Source organism: Osmia lignaria, chromosome 5 (genome assembly GCF_051020975.1).
Source record: "Osmia lignaria lignaria isolate PbOS001 chromosome 5, iyOsmLign1, whole genome shotgun sequence".
Lineage (NCBI taxonomy): Eukaryota > Metazoa > Arthropoda > Insecta > Hymenoptera > Megachilidae > Osmia > Osmia lignaria.
In genome coordinates, this window is record NC_135036.1 from 2,743,577 (window position 1) to 2,765,985 (window position 22,409).

The 22,409-nt window shown below is 37.1% G+C and overlaps 1 protein-coding gene across 10 annotated transcripts; it reads left to right on the top strand.

Moving 5' to 3' along the window:
* The first annotated feature begins 16,237 nt into the window (after positions 1-16,237).
* Positions 16,238-22,247, top strand: pasha (microprocessor complex subunit partner of drosha). 10 transcript variants are annotated; one of them, XM_034336512.2, is made up of 8 exons: positions 16,238-16,372; positions 16,449-16,788; positions 17,683-18,112; positions 18,380-18,463; positions 18,544-18,928; positions 19,002-19,279; positions 19,382-19,818; positions 19,899-22,247. In XM_034336512.2, exons 3-8 carry the CDS (start codon positions 17,728-17,730, stop codon positions 20,229-20,231), a joined length of 1,902 nt encoding a protein of 633 aa, XP_034192403.1. In that variant the 5' UTR covers positions 16,238-16,372; positions 16,449-16,788; positions 17,683-17,727; the 3' UTR covers positions 20,232-22,247. The 10 variants fall into 10 exon arrangements, with proteins under 10 accessions (XP_034192403.1, XP_034192402.1, XP_034192404.1 ...); XM_034336511.2 differs by having other exon boundaries at positions 16,240-16,788; XM_034336513.2 differs by having other exon boundaries at positions 16,240-16,788; positions 17,692-18,112.
* The last annotated feature ends 162 nt before the right edge of the window (positions 22,248-22,409 follow it).

Genomic DNA, 22,409 nt, shown 5'->3' on the forward strand with positions numbered 1-22,409 from the left:
ATGCTACGATAGCTATATGCATCATGTACGATGAATTAGACCAATTTTTACGTGTCGCCGGAGAAACCACAGTTTCTCGAGCGAGTTCGGCTCGCCTTTGATGTGGTGACAGCCGAGAATCGACGCAGCGTACAGGGAAAAAAACAAGTTTAAATACCCGTGTACGTGTGAGACAATACTAACGCAATCAAAATTTAAGATTAAAACCTTTTTATTTTTGAATTTTTTTTAATGAAAATGTTACTAACGTATTTGTGAGATTTTTCTGATTAAAACAAGATCAAACATGACATAATATGAATTATAATTATTTATTTACTTATTTATATCTAAATAAGTAAAAGTAATGCAAATTATATGGCTATAGTTCCGAATACGACCGGTCGCCGATCAAGATGAAATTTTGAAGGGAAGGGGGAGGGGAGAGGGGACCCCAAATATAAAGTGGTATCTTCGGCTTCCTATTAGTTTCCGAGATATTAATTAAAAACTTTCGTACAATACATAGAATTTTTCCTATACAGACGCAATTAACACTACCATCTTCGCTGTAGCAACCGTCATCGTAAAGTGTTGAACAGCCGTTCACACCATAGCGATATCGGCTTCCGTTTCTATAGGGTATCCCATGTAAAATCCATATTTTTTTTATCTTTTTATAACTTTTTCCTTTCTTTGTCGTATGATGACCAAGCTAACTGAGACCAACCAACACAACAAAAGTCGTTAGGTTACATTAGGCGAAATAAATTTCCGGCGGCCGGCAACGCTATAACAATCGTCGTATCTCCAAAGTTTTGAATAGGACGCCCTATAGATAGTCAGGTTGGAACCCCCGCTGTGTCAACGGCTGTTCGACACTTGGCGGGGTCAGCTTACTACAACGAAGATGGTTGTGTTAGTTACGTCTGTATAGGAAAAATTCTATGTATTGTACGAAAGCTTTTAATTAATATCTCGGAAACTAATACGAAGCCGAAGATACATACACGGTTTCCTCGTCGAGCGGCTCGGTTCGCCTAGGGGGATCCCCCCAAGTGGAGGGGATAGCGATGTTTCATTTATCCAAGCATTCTTTCGTTGAATTTATCCAGGTTTTACTGTACCACTTTATATTTGGGGTCGCCTCCTCCCTCCCCCCTTACCCTCAAAATTTCATCTTGATCGGCGACCGGTCGTATTCGGAACTTCATCCAATTATATGGTGTTTGGTCTTATTTTAATCAGAAGAACCCTACAATTATATTAGTAAAAGTTTCATTTAGCAAAAATGAAAAATAAAAAAGTTATTGTTGAATTAATATTGTTTCACTCAAATGTTTTTTCTCGGGCCCTTTAATTCTCGGACCTTTTCCTCTTTCGCTATTTGTCCTTTTCTACGTTCGCCAGCATTGAAGAACTCGCTCCAGCCGTGTTGTTCTTCCAGCATCACATTTTCGTTATTTATTCATCCAATATTTGGGCGTAACGCAAAATCAGGAGAGTCCAGCATAATATCACATTCTATGCTGAAAAAATATACTAACTTATCTATCTAAAAAAATTTTAATAAATCTGGCAACAGATTTATTTTCGGGGTGCTTTTCTTAAGTAATCAGCATTTCACCATTCTCCTGTAACAGAAGATAAGTGGAAACCAATCTGACGCATATGTATGTATGCTGTCACAGATCAACAACTATAGACAGAATTCAATGCATCTGTATCGGTAGCTTTTTGCGAATATCTCGGAAACTAAGTGAGACCGCCCCTTATATGTATAAGAAAAAGTTGTTCAAAATATCGATTCTTATAATATATCCAAAAATCATCGAAATCGGGAAGGAGTATTTGTTCTGTAGTTTCAGCAAAAAAAAGAATAATAATAGCAACAAGAAATAATGATAATACATCTCGTGACACATGGGTTGAAAATCGCTATCGTAGTTTCACTATCGATAGAACGTCGCGTGGAAAAGAAATTCAAGCGTCGGAGTTCATCGCCTCTTCCAGGCTCGAACGTCCCATTCTCCACGATACATTGTATCGCCGTCGACGGTTCGGTCGACGCACACATGTTCACATATACGAGCTGCGAATGAGCGCGCGGTCGAGCACAGAAAACGAAGAAACTGCGCCGTACAGAAAAAACGAGGAACTAAATTTGTGGTCTGTTTTACCTTTTTGACGTCTTTCGCGAGTGAAAAATCAACGAAATCGTAATTTTCGGTTTTCGTCTAAACGAAAGCTTGTACACCATCCCCTGGGTGCTCGTTTTGCTCTATCCGACCCAAAGAATGGCGCTCTAGTCTCTATTTGGACATTCGTTTCGCAAAAATGTTTATATTACAAATAAATTAATGCAGGTGAGTCCGATCCGCCATTTTCTTGACTGTGGACAAACACCAAGTTCAATATTTTATAACTTTTTGACGATTTGGGTAAAATAAGGACCAGAGCGCCATTCTTTAGGGCCTTCTGGATACATCCCTCAAATTTTTTTGCAATCTGTTTAGAAATGACGACGAAAACCGAAAACTCGCGTCTAGGGATTTTTCTAGGGACTGTCGGTAAAGTTTTCGACGCTCGCATCGCCTTATCGTATCTTACCGTAAAATACTGTAAAATGTAAAAAACCCTAGAAAACACTCGGATGATCCTGTTACGTGTCCGTTCGCGGACAATAGGGATTTCTGCGGTTTTAAAGGCGCAGGTATGATAATCCGTGGAGCGCGGAGGCGCTCTGCTCGCAAGGCGCGGAAAAATGAAATAATCAAACTATTGTTCTCTGTTGACTATGATTTGATACTTAAACTCTTTATTTGAACAGACTTGAAGACTCTGATTTCAAGATACGTTATAATTGCTAGTGAGAAAGCTCCGTCTAATTTAGCTGACAAAGTCATTCTGCCGGTTCTGCGCTTGGCGGAGGAGATTTTCGCACGTTGTCCGTCGATGCCCCTTCCTTCGTGGATCCTGGATCCTCCCTCAGGATCATCCCTCGTCCAATGGTGGAGGAGTCCACCTCCGTCTTGTGTGAGCCCCTTCTCCTGGCTGTGGTCCACCCTCAGGCGCGTGGAAGTGGAGACGCTCCGCCAAGACGCTAAAACGTTGCAGGGCACATGTGCTACGAGAAAGCGTGGGACCCAGAGAAAATAGGAAACGACAAGACCTTGTACTTGCCAAAAGGCAACTCTTGAGGAAATTTGCGACCCTCTTAGAGTGCATGAAAAGACCGGATATCGAAAAAGACTTCGTAGCTTTTAAGGACCGTTCGTGACTTGGTCGAAAACAACGAATTTGTTATGGTCTATCATAAATTAGTCTTTTAGGAATTTAGAAGTGAAACTCTTCCATTCTTTGGATTTCCGGCCTTCTCTCAGCTAGATCACCCACGTCGATGGGTTTACAATTTAGGCTTTGTTTATTTTATATATGAGTGTACAATATCAATCATAGTGTCCGTTCGTCTAGTGAAAAAGCACTAAAAGGGAAGGTGCCCCTACCATCGGGTCACGCGCGTGCGCGCAGCCATTATCCCCCGTTCGCATAAGAAACACCTTTGTATTTCAGGAGAAAAGAAATTTTTTCAAATAAATGCTTAATCGGAGAAGTGAGCCGGTTCATTCCTCAACGAGTAAAATATATAATCAGCACCATTAAAAACTCGGTTGTCGAAATAATTAATTGCGTCGAGCCTCGGACGGCGAAGGTGGCTCCCTCCTCCCTATAGGATGGTGCACGAAAGTGCGAACGCAGACCGTGATTCCATACCGAACCGGAAGCTGCATAAGAGCCTCTCTCTCGCACTGTAACTTCTGTCCTTGTTTAGCCCCATTTCACTCCGACTCCAGGCTCGTCGAATGCCATCCTTGTCGTTTCGCTTACGTCGAGATAGCGCGAAACTGCCCCTCGTTTGAATGCCTCGATTACTTCTTAGCCACTTAAAAATTGTTTAAACTATTACAAAAAGTTGTAAACGAAAAACTTTAAACACTTGAAAATGAAACTAGAAAATGGTCTGTTGTTTAAGACACTGCAACGTGTTACGAAATATAACGGTACGGTCTGTTTTTGGGACAATTATTGTTGTTGTTAATTCCATTTATCGTTTTCTTTAATTAAAAGCTCATATTTATTAACCCGATCAAATATTATTATAAACAATTACTCTTTACATTATATTCTTTTAACATTTGTATCTAAAATAGTCATTCACGTTAATTAAGATTGATTACTATTGAATACAAATGATTTTCAAAATTATCTGTTACCTACAAGTAGAGAAAGTGGAGAGGAACAAAGGGAACTGGGTATGAAAAATTGAAGATTTTTATTATAGAGCTGCATCCACGTTCAAGAGTTTGATGGCTCTGAAAAGAGCCGTTTGTTTGCTAATTTCATGACTCGCGAATCAGCAATGTTTCGCGAGGGAGAATTACGCGAGTAAACGAGCGACGAGCATTCATAACAACCTGTTGCTCAGGCCTACGCTACGATTTCATTCACTTTTATCAGATCGGTGTAACAACAAATTATTCGGCGGTGGTGGGAAACATTTTCCATCTGTCACGAATGATTTACATACACTCCTTTCCTTTTTCGTTTTTTGCTTGTGTATCTAATAAAAGAGTTCCTACGTTTGATAAAAAATTAATAACTTCCAAAACACAATTAGTATGCAATCGAAGGACTGGAACCTAGAAGAACAGTGTCAAACAAACAAAACATGATACCGCAAGCAAAATCGTTCGAGATGTTTGGTGTTTGCACATGTCGCTCGTTCGATGACCAGTAAATGTGTAACTGCGTAGCATAAAAAAAATAAAACGCAGACAATGCGCGAGTGCCATTGACTCGCGAAAATTCTCTGTTTCTTGGACCCCCCCCCTCCCCCTTCGCCACCACCACCACCCCACTACCGCGGAAACAGAAGCTATATTAACGGGAGGGTGCAGAGTAATCAATCAATCGATCTGTTGAATATGGATCTAAAATTATCTCATACGCAGCGAGTACGAATAGTTACATTATACTCGGACGCGGGGTGGACTATTCAGCAAATAGCTGAGAGGGTGGGGTGTAGCTCCACAACTGTGCGTCGGTGGATTAGGAGATGGCAGGAAGAAGGAGAAGAAGGGCTTGAAAGTCGCTATGGACCACGACAGGTGTCGAAGAGGACTACCGCCGAACAGGACACAGCACTCGTCGGCCAAATTGCTGAAGATCCCTTTCTTCCGGCGACAGAAGCCAGGAATAATCTTGGTTTGCCGATTTCCGCGTCGACCGCTAGACGCCGCCTCCACAAAGCAGGTTCAAGGTGCTATCGGTCGGCGCGAAAAATGGCTTTAACACAACAGCTCCGCGAAGCCCGTGTGGGCTTCGCGTTGCAAGAGTTGACGACGTCGCCGGAAGAATGGGATCGCACAATTTGGACCGACGAGAAGGTGTTCTCCTCGGCACCTGATCGTCGAGTCCACGGATGGCGACCGCCAAACCAGCGGCTTGATCCGGAGTATGTCGTCCACAGCGATCGACAAGGTCGAGTCAAGTGCGCGATGTGGGGGTGGATCACCTCAAACTCGCTTGGAGAATTGATCGAGGTGTCGTCCAAAACGAACTCTGAGGAATACATTGAAATTTTTGAAGACTTTTTCCTCCCGAGTCTTCGCGCGATGTATTCCGAGGAGGACATGCCCACCTTTCGATTCGTCCAAGACAAGAGTGCGGTGCACACCTCCCGCATCGTGCAGCACTGGTTCGACCAACATCCGGAGATCATTGTCCTCGATTGGCCGGCGAAGTCACCGGACCTCAATCTCATTGAAAATGTTTGGAGTGAGATTGAGAGAAGGTGGCTTCCTGGCCATGAGAGGACGCGGATCTCCTTGGTCAGTCACGCTGTGCGCGTCTGGGAGGAACTCCGGATCAACCCGCACTTCTTCTCCAACTTGCGTAAGTCCATCCCTGATCGACTGACGCAAGTTGTGGAGAATAAAGGGTATTGGACCAAATATTAGATATAGAGATCGTTCAGACTCGGCGGGAGTATAACTGGCAAGGGGAAGAATTCCCTTTGCCAATTATACTCCCACCGAATCTGAACGATCCTTATCGATCACGTTAAAGGTTCGACAGGTCACCGAGCACGATTTCATGTGGATACATGCGGGGCAGTGACCTCAGAAATGTTAAGACGGCTATAAATTCTTGTAATTCGCACTCTTAATTTTTGTTACGTTTTGTGCCTAATAAATTCCGTTTCTGTCTGTTTCAGCAATGACGATATTATTTTGATGGGCGAAGTACGCTCGGTGTAGTGCTCCACAGAGATCCACCCCGCGTCCTTGTGACGAATCCGTGACACGAAATCACCAAACTGGATTTCCAGTCACGAGAGAGTCACGAAACTAGCAAAGATACGGCTATTTTCAGAGCCATCAAACTCTTGAACGTGGATGCAGCTCTATAATAAAAATCTTCAATTTTTCATACCCAGTTCCCTTCGTTCCTCTCCACTTTCTCTACTTGTAGGTAACAGATAATTTTGAAAATCATTTGTATTCAATAGTAATCAATCTTAATTAACGTGAATGACTATTTTAGATACAAATGTTAAAAGAATATAATGTAAAGAGTAATTGTTTATAATAATATTTGATCGGGTTAATAAATATGAGCTTTTAATTAAAGAAAACGATAAATGGAATTAACAACAACAATAATTGTCCCAAAAACAGACCGTACCGTTATATTTCGTAACACGTTGCAGTGTCTTAAACAACAGACCATTTTCTAGTTTCATTTTCAAGTGTTTAAAGTTTTTCGTTTACAACTTTTTGTAATAGTTTAAACAATTTTTAAGTGGCTAAGAAGTAATCGAGGCATTCAAACGAGGGGCAGTTTCGCGCTATCTCGACGTAAGCGAAACGACAAGGATGGCATTCGACGAGCCTGGAGTCGGAGTGAAATGGGGCTAAACAAGGACAGAAGTTACAGTGCGAGAGAGAGGCTCTTATGCAGCTTCCGGTTCGGTATGGAATCACGGTCTGCGTTCGCACTTTCGTGCTCCATCCTATAGGGCGGAGGGAGCCACCTTCGCCGTCCGAGGCTCGACGCAATTAATTATTTCGACAACCGAGTTTTTAATGGTGCTGATTATATATTTTACTCGTTGAGGAATGAACCGCCTCACTTCTCCGATTAAGCATTTATTTGAAAAAATTTCTTTTCTCCTGAAATACAAAGGTGTTTCTCATGCGAATGAGGCATAATGGCTGCGCGCTCGCGCGTGACCCGGTGGTAGGGGCACCTTCCCCTTTAGTGCTTTTTCACTAGACGAACGGACACTATGATTGATATTGTACACGCAGATGGTTTAAACTCCGCTCTTAATTTATAACCATCGATACAAAAGGTCCTCGAAGAACATTCGAGACACATCGATACAATAGACTATCGATAAATATTCCCATGTCAATGTCGCCATACCACTCTAGACATATTCACGTAATAACAATTCACGTTATTGAACTTGTCGCAATGAAGTTGGCTACAAATTCACTACGCATTCACGCCGCATCGGCAGTGACTACAGATCTAACAAGACTAAACATGCCTTTGTTCTGGAAGGGTCGTGAATTTGTGCCTCGAGAACGAACGCCATCTGCTCTATCCTAGTACAAGAATATGAAACACTTCGCACTGCAACAGTCTACGACACGTTGACGATAACGGAAAATTGCTTCAATACCAACAGCTATATCTCTTTACTCAGTGTTGCCATATCTCTGAAGAGCAAGAAAGAGAATACGCGTAACGAGATAAAATGAGATGGAATATGTTTAAGGGATGCTGCTTGATCTTTTACTTTGTCGTGTTGGAGTCAACGGATGCGGATGTAGTTTTCACTGTAATTTTTTACTTGAATTGTGTTAAGGCAGGTCTATTCAGATAATCTTTTTCTGTTCAAAAAATAATTTGGTAATTATTGAGATTAGTTTACACCTCACCGAGTTTGATGAAATTTAAATATATCGTAAAACTCAACATTTTGAACAACTTTTTCCTACACATATAACCGCCGCTCGGCCTTAGTTTTCGAGATATTTTCGACAAACTGTCGAAACTAACACATTGAATTTTCCATCCGTGTGTATCCGTGACAACGTACGCATTAGTATGGGATCGCTGCTTTTCTACTGTTTCTGCAGGCAACAGCACGGGGACCGATGACCAATACATACCTTGTGTACTTCTGCATTCATGATTTCAATGTATCGTAGCTATGATGGCAACTGGGAATTTAATATAGCCAAACCTAACCCAATCTACTCTACCTAATCAGTGAATTAAAGGTAAAGTGATATTCTGGTCGCCGTGAGGCGACCAGACACACATACTGACAATTCAAAATTATGAAAATTAGTTAAATTTAATTTTTAAGCCCACCTGTAATATATGTATATATATATATTGATGTCGGTCGCCGTGTTGCTGCCTGCGAAAACAGTAGAAAAGCGGCGATCCCATATTAATGCGTACGTTGTCACGGACACACACGTATGGCCAGAATTCAATGTGTTAGTTTCAACAGTTTTTCGGAAATATCTCGAAAACTAAGGCCGAGCGGCGGTTATGTGTATAGGAAAAACTTGTTCAAAATGTCTAATTTTACATGTTTAAATTTCATCAAAATCCGTGAGGTGTAACCTAATCTCAATAATTACTAATAATTTTAATATCATGCGAAGTTGGTAAATAGTACGTACATATGCGGAAAGATGAAATTTATGCATGTAGTAATAACTAATTATATTTTTTAAATATAATAAGGGATAGGTTGCGGAAAGAAGAGAAATGTATGTTTATAATATTTTTATTTACTGAAAATATTGTGGGAAACAATAATTAAGAGCGGCGTATATCGGTGCCGGCGGGGGAGCGTATACTACTGCCGGCGGGGGAGCGTAGATCGGTGCCGGCTGAGGAGTGTATATTCTGGGGGGATAGTACTGCGGTGGGGGAGGGTATGTATACCCCCCCGGGTATGCGGCTGGTGGTGGTGGGCGTCTTTTCAATGTTAATTTTCGTACTTTTCGTAATGTTTTGTTCATTTCCCGCCTGGCCATCTCCCTGATTTTCTGAAATTCATTTAAAATTACGCGATTAATAAAATACATATACATAAGCCAGAGAAAGGTTTATTACGAAATATATTCATATTCACGTATTATACACATACACACGCACACGCACACACGAAATCTATTTCGACGCATATCGAGAGAAGTACATAGTACATACACTCGTCACTACAGTTATATATATTTAACAATAATGGTACCTTTATTTCCGCCGGTACCTCCGCCCTCGGTGCCTCCGCCACCGGTACCTCCGCTCTCGGTGCCTCCGCCGCCGGTGCCTCCGCCGCCGGTGCCCCCGCCGCCGCATTATTGTCGACCATTTTGAATATCTGTAAAATGAAAGTTATAAATTAAAATAGGATTATTAGAATCCCAAACTCACAGTTCGTTTTAATTACAATCACATTTGCTGAACTGAATACAAGTTTAATTCTTACGTTTTGTATAACGACGTCGATGCTTCGCCTTCGCCTTGTGCTGCTGATCTGTATAACGACGTCGATGCTTCGCTTTCGCCTTCGCCTTGCGCTGCTGATCTTCATCTGCACCATGCGTCTACGAGAAGATGGCATGGGTGAAGGTGAAAGTGGGTATCTATGCTCCACTACCCGATAGTTTTTTCGTAATTGGTCGAATCGCTTGACGAAGATGTCAAATGAATCGGTCAAGTGAGACTGAAACAGTAATATGCGCAGGCTCTCTCTCTCACGCATTCACACTTGTCTCATTCCCTCCACTTCACACTCGCTAGTTTCCTAAAGGCAGAACTTCCTATGTGCGTCGATCGCATGCGGCGGTGTCCGACGGACTAGCTTGTCCGACTTTTTCGACTGAATGCACGCGGTTTAAAAGAATATAGTCGCAAGTCACCGACGCACATAGAAAATACCGCATTTATAATGAATATTAATTAATAGTGGTCTTCCACACCACCTTTGAGGTTCCACTAATGGCGCGTTAGATTTTTTTATAGTGGATCTTCGCCTGGAGCCCTATTATACCACTTCATAAATTGTCAGCCCACGTTAGATCGCCTCTGACTGTATTTGTTATAAATTGTCAGCCCACGTTAGATCGCCTCTGACTGTATTTGTTATAAATTGTCAGCCCACGTTAGATCGCCTCTGACTGTATTTGTTATAACTAGACAAGTAGAAAGGCAGATATTCTGAAAATGAAAACAGTCTTTCACAATTTTCGCACCTTTGCGGTTGGCTTGTGAGAAAAATTTTTAGGGCGTCGTAATTCTTGACCGAGCCAGACCGTATCCTTATGAATTTTTACTTTCATCATAAAGTATGCTATTTTTTTCCGATGTTCGTTACACGTATTACTATCAAACCAACCATGAAGCTCAGGTGAATTGTTAACACCTTGTATAAAATAAGGAAATATTTTATCAAGAATACCCTCTTCAGCCCGTAAGGTAGGATATATTTTATTAAAAATAGCATTAAATATCCAGAATGCAAAAGAAAATTTCTTACTAGGGGCTATAAGACTTCCAAAATCGGAATCATTATTTTTTTTCTTGTAGGCACGAAGAAAGATTAAAATCTGTTCATTTCGTGAAAGAACTGTTGTACTATCTAATAATTCTGCCTTGCATATGTCGCAGTTAGTTTTTCTAATGTTTTTCATAGCGACATATCCCGCAAAATATTCAATGGCACACGATTCTAAAGTGTGGGCAGTTTCAGATACTTCTTGCAAGATATCAGCGATGATAGTATCACTTGCATCCTCTGCTTGTGGGCTTTTACGGGTGACTCCAGAATCTCTGATGAATCTGGAGTTACTGCTGTCATAATTAACAAAATCTGACGAATCGCCGGTACTAATTGACGGAACATTTTCCGAAGATTGTGGTAACTTCAAAAGATTAAGATCTTCATCATCTAAACAATTTGCAGATTGCGACGGCTTCATTAAATTTAACATCATATTTTTCTGCAAATTTAATCTAAATGTTTTCGCGGATGGATTTTGTTCATAATTACCCGCGTTATGTCTGATCATAGAAAACAAATTTTCTATTGGATCTTGCTGTAATCGCGACGTCATTAAATATGACGTACCTTCATCGCGAATGTCATGCCACAATTGTATCGTCGCATTAATTGACAGCTGCAAGCCTCTGAAGCACGGAGGACGTACCTGCCGACCCTTTTGAATCACAAACCAATTTGTACATGCTGTTGCCTGTCTTATCAAATTCTCTTCTACTTGAGGATTTTTATTTGATAAGGCACACTTCTGCGGATTAGCATCATGCGCGGTTCGACTGTTTCAATTATCGAATAAATCATTCAACAGTCGAACAAAACATGCAGTATTCACAACAGTATCGCTTTGGATCTGTCCCTGCGTGCTGGCCGTTAACAAAGCTGCCGAAACTGTTCGACTAAACACTTGCAAAGCGAGCCTACAATTCATTCGTTCGAATACATTCGGTCGAATATGCTTTTCTGACAATTTTACAGCTGCCTTAGTGCCTTTCTTTCGTTCAAGGTCCCATAGAGATGATATATCTGACCATGAAACTACAGAATCGTTAATCATCAAATCATACTGCAATAAATTGTTGCAAATGTTTTTAAATATATGCAAATAATCATGAAGAAAATAAATTTTATTTCCTTCATGTATTATATATGGTTTCTCAAGAGATACTTTTCGATCTACTACCGATCTGTTACCAGAACCTTGATCGCAAACAATTGCACGTACGCGTAAACCAGCGCTACAGACAGCAGCAATTACCGCATCAAGCACATTCAACAAGTTTACAGTTGACATGTTGCTGCTACTTATGAAATAAGCAATGGGTTGCTTCCAATTATAAAATAAACCGCGAAGCATGAAAACTAAGGCTTGCGTGCCTGGTTTCATTTCAGACCCAAAAGCACCATAATCTTGGAAGCCTTCAATTTTTTGTTTTTTTGAATGAAAATCAAAGGACTTTTTTATTGTCATTTCGTCGAACAGTAATACGCAATTTCGTTCAGAACTATCCATCCACGATACCTTACTATGTAACTGCGTAAAAAAGGTCGTACAAATGCCCGGCCACATTTCAATGCTTCCAAACCATCTACTAATTGTCATAGCACATGGTAAACGGAAACCGAAATCGTCACGAAGTTTTCGGAATAAACTCGGTGACGAATAGTGCATTGATAGACAAATATGTTGCTCGTCCGCAGAATATACGGGTTGCGGATACAATTGCATTAACATGAACGTCTTTACTTCGTTCGAAACTTTGTCTTTTATATTTCGAACGAAATCTGACTCCGTCATTTCGTACGACTCTATTTTACGTTTTAATGCTAATATTTGTTTATTTTTTCTAGCAAGCAGTTTACGCAATTTCTGCGTTGCTGATTTCAATTGATCAATTTCTTTTTTCTTTGATCTACAAAGGAATTTGGGTGAATGCTTACGACTGTTACACGTAGGCTCTTCATTATCCTCACCCAAATCGTACAAAACCAGTACGGCATCCTTCTTCAATTTCAGTTGCACCACCTTGTCTTTTTCGGCAAAATGCCTTGAACAAATATACCGGTGTTTCAATTGCAGATCGGTTAAATCCGCGAAATCGTCGTTTCCACTATTCACGATCCACTGTATCAACCGATCATTGTCTGCAACTGGGAATGAATGTAATGTCTCAGTTGTTCTGTTACGTGACGTAACACCACAACCGCGATAAACACATTTTTTATATCTAGCGCGCGTATCACGAAATACCATTTTTTGAACACTGAAAGCGGTTACAAATTTGTATATCACACGTTTGCACCGCTTGCATAAGTTCTTTAGACTGACGTGAACTGGAAGAACGTAACGCTAGAAACAAATAAACATAAACTTCTTACATGGTTAGAAAAGGACATCGAATGGAAAAAGGACTGCGGATTGTTACGATCGCGGATTCTCTTTCTTTTTCATTAGCCATCCTTCCCCGTGTTCGATACTTATTATCGTCAACTTGTAAATATAGTCCAAATTATATCGCGTTTGATGTCATTTTAATCAGAAAAATGTTACAAATATCCTGGTAAAAGATTTATAAGATTTAAGTATTAAGATTTCAATTTGTACAGGAGTAGTGACTGTGACAGAGAGAGAGAGGGATTGAACGAAAGAGAGAAATGGCGAGAGTATGAAATGACGAATGGGCGAGTGAATGCATTTGAAATGAAGCGAGTGATAGGTTGGACGAGGAGAGAGCGAGAAGGAATGAGTGAGAGAATGAGAGAGAATAGCGACCAGGCGAATGATGTGTCGGCCTTATCTGGTGCATTATACTTTTGAATAAACTTTATTTTTCTTCGAATTCAACTAAACACTACAACATATTGAAATGTGTAAAGTTTGAGTTTTAAGTTCATATACATATAAGGGGTTGATGGGTCCAGTGCCGCTGTTTGCAGAAACAGTAAGCAAGCGGCCGTCGCACTTGTTGCTACAGACGCATATAAGCAGAATTAACTGTACTAGAAACTCGTCAAAGAAGTAAAAAGTAGTAATTTCGTCCAAAAATATCGCTTTTTTTCAGACACATAATGTATAATACCTATTTTTAATTGCTTTTGTTCATTTCTTAGAATTACTTAATAAATTTATAATTACTTTTGTAATTAATTTATCATTGTCACGAAAGTGTTGCCGGCCGCCTTACAGCGCCCGGATTTAAATATATAACCTAATCCTAACCTAATATATCAATAATATTCATTTTTAATTGAGTTTTAATAGACATTTTTTGGAGTCTCGTATGTGCAGCTGTAAACAGAGCCATTACGTTTCCTAGACTCTCGTTTCTAAACAGAAATGTGCTGTCGCAGAATTCAATGTGTTACTATCGAAAGTTTTTCACGAATATCTCGGAAACTAACTAAGCAGAGCCGCCGTTTATATGTCCAAGGAAAAGTTGTTCAAAATATCGATTTCTATAACATATCCAAAACTCATCTAAATCGAAGAGGAGGTAATTGTAATGCAGGTTCACTGAATTTTATAACATCTAAACATTTCCAAAGTAAAATTACGAATTGATTAAGAATAAAAAATAAAATTGTCCCCGTGGGATTCGAACTCGATCTTCTGGTTGTGACTGTCAGATTACTCGGGACTCGCGTCAGAATACGTGAATTGTTGGTGGAAAGCACCGAAGCGGCAGCGTACACGGATGAAAGCAGATATATGATTGTGTGAACTGCGAACACCAATTGCCATGCATATGGAAACAGATGTGGCAACACTGCAAACGTACTATACATGTATACGTTTCTTCACCTTGGTGTAGTCGATAAGGTAGTTGTGTCATGCATGCTCCAGGGAGGTATGGTAAGAGAAGAATTGATAAAACAGATACAACTGTTATACCAACTGTGGAAACCCAACCTCACCTTGGGGTACCGGGTACTCCAATAATGACGCCCCATCGGTAACATAGGCATGTTTAGTCTTCTTGGATCTGTAGTCACTGGCATCGGTGTCGGTGAGTGAATGCATCAGGCCCTCGAAGCTCCACTCTTGTGAATTTGATGCAAATGTTAACTCACCCCCGGACTTCCAGGCGGCGCTGATGTCGCTTCTCTACATGCATAGTGTTAGAAATTTTAAAAATACAACTGTTAGAGCGGACCGTGCGCACCTCGGCAACGGTATTTCACGGTTACTACGTCACGGGTTTTCCCCGTAAGGACAAAGCGTCATAAACTAGGTAGGAAAAGGGCCATGGTGACGTAGGCGTCCTCACGGCTAACGTTTTGTCTACAGGACACTCTTGTCTTGATCGTGGACGTGTCCACATCGCTGATTAAAGTACAAGTATTAGAACGAAATCCGAGTTCCAGTGTTGATTTAATACGCCCACATTTTGCAATACGATCCTATCCCTCGCATTCTCGTAATTTTCTTACAATAGCTTGTATCACTGATTTTAACATACACAACTAAAGATATCGTGACGTCATGTTCCCGCGAAATTTGTCGCCGCTTTTTCAATTGTTTCAAAATTTAAAGAGACAAAAGAATTATGGCGCACATGGTTGCACATGGTGGCAGCGTGGGTGACTGAATTTCCAGGTTCGTGAATTCCATTATTATAATAATTACTGTTATTATTATTATGACTATTATTATTATTTAAAAAGATATTTTTTAAGTTTTTTCTAGGTTTTTAGGTTTTTAATAACTTCTACTAATGAGATGCAGCAACAGCAGAAGAAGATAGAAATTAAGTAAGTACAGAATTGTTTAAAATTGTTACTGAAAACAGTAACTGTTTACATTGGTGTTTTAGTAATATATGTATTTAATTTTAATTATTAAAATGTATCTTTAAAGAAAGAGCTAATGAAAAGTACTAATGAAAACAGCAGGATGTTCTCCTAAACTCAAGAGAGAAAGGATAAGAAGAGGATGGTGCAGTGGGTGGAAGTATGTGGCAACCCAAAGTCAGTGCTTCCACTTGAAAACAGAATTTCCGGATGACCTGTAACAGCTATTTTGAAGAAAAATACTTCGCGAGAAAAAGATTAACAACATCAGCAGTTCCCGCACTGAACTTACTTGGTAATAACTCTTATATAATTTTTATAGCATATGGAAATAATTGTTAATGAAAATATTTATTACAGTGACTGAGGCTGCCTTTATTAAAATACAGCAACAAGACATCTGGATGCAAATGAAAAGAAGAAAAAGAAGATAATACTTCTAGCATGAAGTGTATGTATAATATTATATAATTTTGTTCTTATAGTTAAACCTGACCACCAGGGGAGTGGAGAACCTGATTTTCGAGACATTTGGTACGTGTGTTTTATTGTACATATGTATGATTGTGATTAATTGTATATTATTATTGATATATATATATTTATTATATTGTAGTAAAAGTTTAATATATGGAAATGTATTATGGAAATTACTCCACATATATTGTTATAATTTTTTCCCTTTCATTATTTTTATTTTTCAAAGTTTTGAATAGGTAAGATTATACACACGTATATAGGGAGCATATGCTTGTGTGCGTATCTCACTGATATCATTTGTATGTGTTTGTAGCGACACCAGCGCTGCCTAGAATTCCGGGGGTGAACTAATACGGGAGTTTGGAGCAGTTTGGAGAGCCTGGAATGCATGGCCAAGTTCACTGCGACAAGTTCAATGCAACTTAATGTAATTGCATACAACATAAAGAGTAATCGCATGCGACGAGTAAGGTATAAAAATAAAGTTTAATTAAAAGTGCAAACACGGGTTTACTTTATATACCTCCTGAACGTTCTTCCACAACAGAAATTCAAGACCCCTCGAAAACAAAGGGCATGTCTAGTCTTGTCGGATTGGATCTGTAGTCATTGGTATCGACCACTATGGAAGTTACTATTTTATTGTGTTGCGTGAAATTTAGCTGAACTTGTAATGAATTTAACTATTTTTACCTAATTAAATAGTACTCGTGATTATGTATTCTTAATATAACTGATACAGAATTTTGTAATTTTTTATGGCTATGATTATTAAGAACTTCAATAGACAGGAAAATTTAAAGATAACTTGCACTTAACCTAACATCTTTAATCGTTGGAAGTGTTTATAATTTTCAGAAATATACACTATTGCGGTATATATAAAGGTACTATTATGTATGAAATTATTAATAATGTATGAGAGTATTGATTTGTGTCATGTACTTACATAGTATACAAATTATACGTTTTATAAAAAGCAATTTTATATACTTTACAATCTTCTTCATAATTTGTTGTTGTTATACAAATTTATAATAATTTTAATATAACTATCTGGAGTAATAATGTAATAAGTCCATTTTTTATAATGTGTAGCAAAGACAGCCAAAATTTGGGCTTTGGGACTTCAGTTTTATCTCTTGTGGCTATGAAAGATCTTTTGTTTTGTATTGCATATTTAACATTCTTATATATCTTTCTTCTAATATTATTAATACACATTAATTAAAAAATCTACATTTATATTATCTTGATATCACAAATATCTTAGATATTAATGTAATATATTTATTTTTGTTATCATCAGGCCATAATCCGAACTAGTAACAGGTTCAATTTTTCAATGTTGTTCCTGTCTAATTTCGGAGCCAACCAGCTAAACTATACAGTGAACTGTGTCAACTCTCTTCTACAGTATATTCTGACAATATAAAATATTATACAATACGTACTCATGGATATATAATAGGCCCCAAACTGCTAACACTAATGCAAATGTCCAATTTTCGTTGCCATTTTCAAAGTGGTTTCAAATTGATTGGACTTTGGCCTCATTGGTGAAAGTGGTGTGGCCATACGACGCGCTTGATATTATTTAATCCATGAGTTATTGCATATGAAGATTGCGTTCAAGTTTAAACTATAACTTCTGTCATAACAATATTAAAAAAATTAATTATCCACTGTTATACATGAATGCATTAAAGATTTTATCAAATATAACAATTACAGTATAAAACATTTGTTATAATTTAAATATTATATATTTTAACTGTTAGATCATACAGTATTTTAGCAGATACCTTGTTGTACGTATAGTGGACATGGATAAAGAAGTTCCTGAAGAAATGCCTGAATCAAGCATGATGTCCCAAGTTACAACTGTTTTGAATGATCAACAGAGCATATTGGAAGTAAATATTGATAACCATAGTAAAACATCTAATAAAAGTCATTGTAGCGACATGACGGAAGAAGATATCGTATCTGCAGATGATACAAATATATATAATGGTTCTACCACCGAAGATTGCATTACGGAGTCAAATGCAGATAGTATCGCAGCTACAGATGATTTAAGACAGTTTGATGTTCTGGATGATTTAGAACGACATCCGGATCAAAATTGCTCTGATATGGATTCGGATACAAATGAAAGTATGGATTCTGATGTACCTGATGAAGAAATCGAAGCCATGCTTGAAGAAGGTAAATTTTAATGTTAAAAAATGTTCATTTATTTATGCTTTTATGTAAAGTATAAAATATAACAATCAAGTACAGTTGAATTAATATGATAAAAATTTATAAGAATGTATTTAAGGTTTCAAATAAATTGGTATGAAACTTTCACATAAAGGGTTAAATAATGTAAAAAGACATAAGATTACTTGTTTTTTCTCTTTTTGTACTTCTCATATAGATCATGCAGCTGCTGAGCACTTTTTTTAGTTAAGTATTGTATGCTACTGTTAGGTTTACCAGAAGAATTTAAAGGCAAAAGAAAAGACAAAAAGGATAGTGTACCATATGAAGAAAAAGAAAAATTGGTCTTGGATGGTAAGTATTTAAATTATTTAAATGTTAATTACATTATTATAGACACAAAGATATCAAATGTATAATGTGATTTTTTTTAGAAATTGGACACAATCATTTTGACGTACTCCCAGAAGGTTGGGTACAGGTAACTCATAACAGTGGAATGCCTTTGTATTTGCATAAACAAAGCAGAGTTTGTACTCTTGCAAAACCATATTTTCTTGGACCTGGGAGTGTAAGAAAACATGAAGTGCCTGTTAGCGCGATACCTTGCCTTCAATATAAAAGAGCTCTTCACGAGGAAGAGGAAGAAAGGAAAAAGCAGAAGGAACGAGATCCAAATGCAGAAGTTTGTAGTCTTCCTAGTGCAAAAATAGAAACAATTCAAGAAAATCGAGCAGCTCATTCGTTAGACAGTGAGCAACTGCGAAATTATTGTCAATCACTTTTCCGTTTCAAAGCTATCAAAGTAATGAGGTTTCAGTAAGTACACATCAAATAATATTAAATACACGTTAATTTTTTAAAGTATTAGTTAGTGTGATTTATTATTTAGATCATGGTCAGCCAGAAGAAAATTTACAAAAAATAAAAAACATCGTAAGCAATTGGAAAGACCCACTTTACCTGATGGAACTAAATTAATAACGTTTCCAGTTAGTAGTTCTAATCTAGCAGGAAGTAGTGGCAGTGCAACTGGAGATGACAATAGCGGACAAAGACCACCAAAGCATTGGATAATGAATCCCTCGGGTAAAAGTTATGTTTGTATACTTCATGAATATGTACAACATGCTCTTAAGAAACAGCCAACTTATAAATTTAAAGAATTAGGTAAGTTAGATAAAAGAATATGACAACAAAGGTAAATTTTCACTATAGTAATCAACGTGTTAAGATAAAGAGATGTTCATGAAATTGAATGATTAATTTCAGAAAATGCTGCAACACCATATTCTGCTGTTGTTTGTATTAATGATATGGAGTATGGAAGTGGTTTTGGTAGCAGCAAGAAACAAGCTAAAGCAAATGCTGCACGAAAAACCCTTGAAATATTAATTCCTCAAATGAGAGATAAGATTTCTGGTGATAACGGTGGAGATACAGCTTCCGGTAATAACAGTCGTATGATCAAAGCATCCAGAGCTAATTCTGATGCAGATTTATCATTCTTTGATGAAATATCCATTACCGATCCTCGAGTAGCAGAATTTTGCGCAAAAACAACCGAACCATCGCCGCATGCTATTTTAATAACTTGTCTTCAACGAAATTATGGTCTCGGTGACATGCATATTAATTATTCGGTGAATACATTAAAACATCAACGTAATGAATTCACAATGCGTGTTGGGAAACATGAAGCTACTGTTGTAAGTAGAATTATAACTTCTGTGTTTACTTCTAAGTTTATTTATAAGAATGATACATTTAGAAAAAATTATAATTTTAGGTATGTCGTAATAAAAAAGACGGCAAACAACGAGCGGCACAAGCTATTTTGCAACTTATGCATCCTCATATTCAATCTTGGGGTTCCTTACTGAGACTGTACGGATCTCGAAGCGTAAAGTCTTTCAAAGAAAAGAAACAACTGGAACAAGAAATAACGTTGTTACAAGGTAAAGCTGCGGTAAACCAGCCAAATCATGCCATTTTAAGTAAACTTAGACAAGAAATGCGAAAATTAGCTGAACAAAGACAAGCAATACAACCTATTGGTAAGTTTGTACCACCAGATTTACCAACTGGATCTGCAGCTAACTTAAACAACGTGGATTTATAACATACTAGTCGGCTGTACATTTTATTTTTAAACAGAAACTATACTTTGATCATTTGTTACAGTAAAGAGAAAAATAATTCTTAAATCATGCTGATTCTTGTACTATTACTCTTTTAATATTTTAATACTTTTAAAATGAATGTTGTATAAGCAGTTATTAATGATCTAATCTGATGCTGGTGCGAAATAAATGGAAATTAATTCTTTGAGCTGTAAATTGAAAAAAATTGAAATTTATCTGAACATGAGTTATACAATATTTGCAAATGAGACCGTGTACTTGTAGGATGTTCGGTTACGGGTGTGTATCCTTTGAGAAGGTGGTAGTTTGGGTCATTCTGAACAATTCTTTCCTTTACTAAAGTACTCATTAAGATTTAGTTTTTGAATTATTAATAAAAAACCCCAACCAATCAGAGTGCGCATAGTGCACAAACTATTGGGCATCTCGTCAAACTGGATTGGTAACCGACGCTCCCGCGGCCACCCCTGCTCTGCGCACTATGCACGTTCTGATTGCTCAGTGTTTTTAATTAATAATTAAAAAATTAAGCCTTAATGAGCATTTTGGTAAAACAAAAAATTGCTCAGAATCACCCGAACTACCGCCCCCTTAAAGAATGCTCACCCCTAGCCGAACACCCTGTACATATTCTTAAAAATAAAGAAGACATTAATAGTACATTTCAACAGTTACTAATTATTATATACGAAACATTTTATATATGATTATTGAACAAATAGTAATTTATAGAACATAATCGTTTATTTCCAAACAATTAATTACAGTTTCATAAATATTAAGGCATAAAACTTGCATATTATCAACAATTATAATATATCGGGGAAGTATTACAATTCTAATAAAATTACTAATAGACTTAATAGAATATACATAAATTGTTCGGTTATACATAAACTAATTGTTTCATATTAAATTGTTTAATTAACCATGTGTTCTCACTTTCTTTGGCACTGGTATACAATTTTTTCGTGATATTACTATTTATGATATTTTGCTAATTACTAATATTCAACAATGTAAAAACAGGATTAATACAAATATTGAATTATACTTTTTTAAAGCTTGATCTTTGATATCTGTTCAAAAAGATAACATTGTATATACTTTTAAGGTAATTGAAAGTGGTTTCTTATTACTTTATACCGATTACGTGATGTTTCAGTAAAAAATACAAACATTGATGTTCATCATTTATGTACTCTAAACTGTAGATCTCGTGCTCTCAATACAGCACATATTATATCTAAGTTAAACTATCATTTGTTTAATAGTATGTTACATGATAAATGTTTTTATATAAATGCATTTAATATTATAAATTATTCACTTATACTATACATAATAATAATGTGTTTAAATGTATGGAATACAGAAACTATATTTGATTTTATCTTTCTTATATTTTAAAGATCATTACATTCTGGAATTATATAAAAGCTCTAAATAAACCTAACGATTATTAAATACTTCACATGTGTTTAAATTTTACTGATAATTTATAACTGTGTTGTATCTTAGGCAATGTTGATACTTCTTTTTTTTACTGATTTCTTTTAAAAAAATTCATTAGTTTAATACAAGATGAATGAGTTTATTTAGTAGGCACATTTTAATAGGACCAGAATTATAATTTTAACAAAATATAACCTACCAATAATTAACTCAAGTTATAACATTCTTTTCTATTAGTAATTATCATCTATGCAAGTGTCAATGTTGATGATAAAATTGTTTGAAAATTTTCATCATTTTAGTTCATGAAGTAATATGATAAATTACTACTATCAATGTGGTTTGTTAATTGGATATGATCTTTTTTAGTATTATGCAATTTTCATGTTAACATTACTATCATCGTTTGTTATATTGTATATATGTGTAAATTAGCATTTCTTTTTTTGAGTATCTTTAATACATTGCTATGTTGCATACATCTGGATTTGTAATTTTTGAATATTATATACAGTTTATATAAATACAATATTTACTTTTCACACTATCATTCAATGCCACAACGTATAAAAGTAAAATTATTAAAGAATAATACAATTATTTAAAAATTAAATGTTTGTGATACTGAAATTTGTTGCGAAAGATAAAAAAACGTATCATTTAAATACATTTAAATTTTAATTAAAAAAACAATTTATATA

Excerpts from the sequence above, each read along its gene's own strand:
- pasha (XM_034336512.2), top strand. The coding sequence starts at position 17,728 with ATGGATAAAGAAGTTCCTGAAGAAATGCCTGAATCAAGCATGATGTCC. Across the intron at positions 19,280-19,381 it reads TTATAAATTTAAAGAATTAG|AAAATGCTGCAACACCATAT; the intron begins GTAAGTTAGATA and ends GATTAATTTCAG. Across the intron at positions 19,819-19,898 it reads GGAAACATGAAGCTACTGTT|GTATGTCGTAATAAAAAAGA; the intron begins GTAAGTAGAATT and ends TTATAATTTTAG.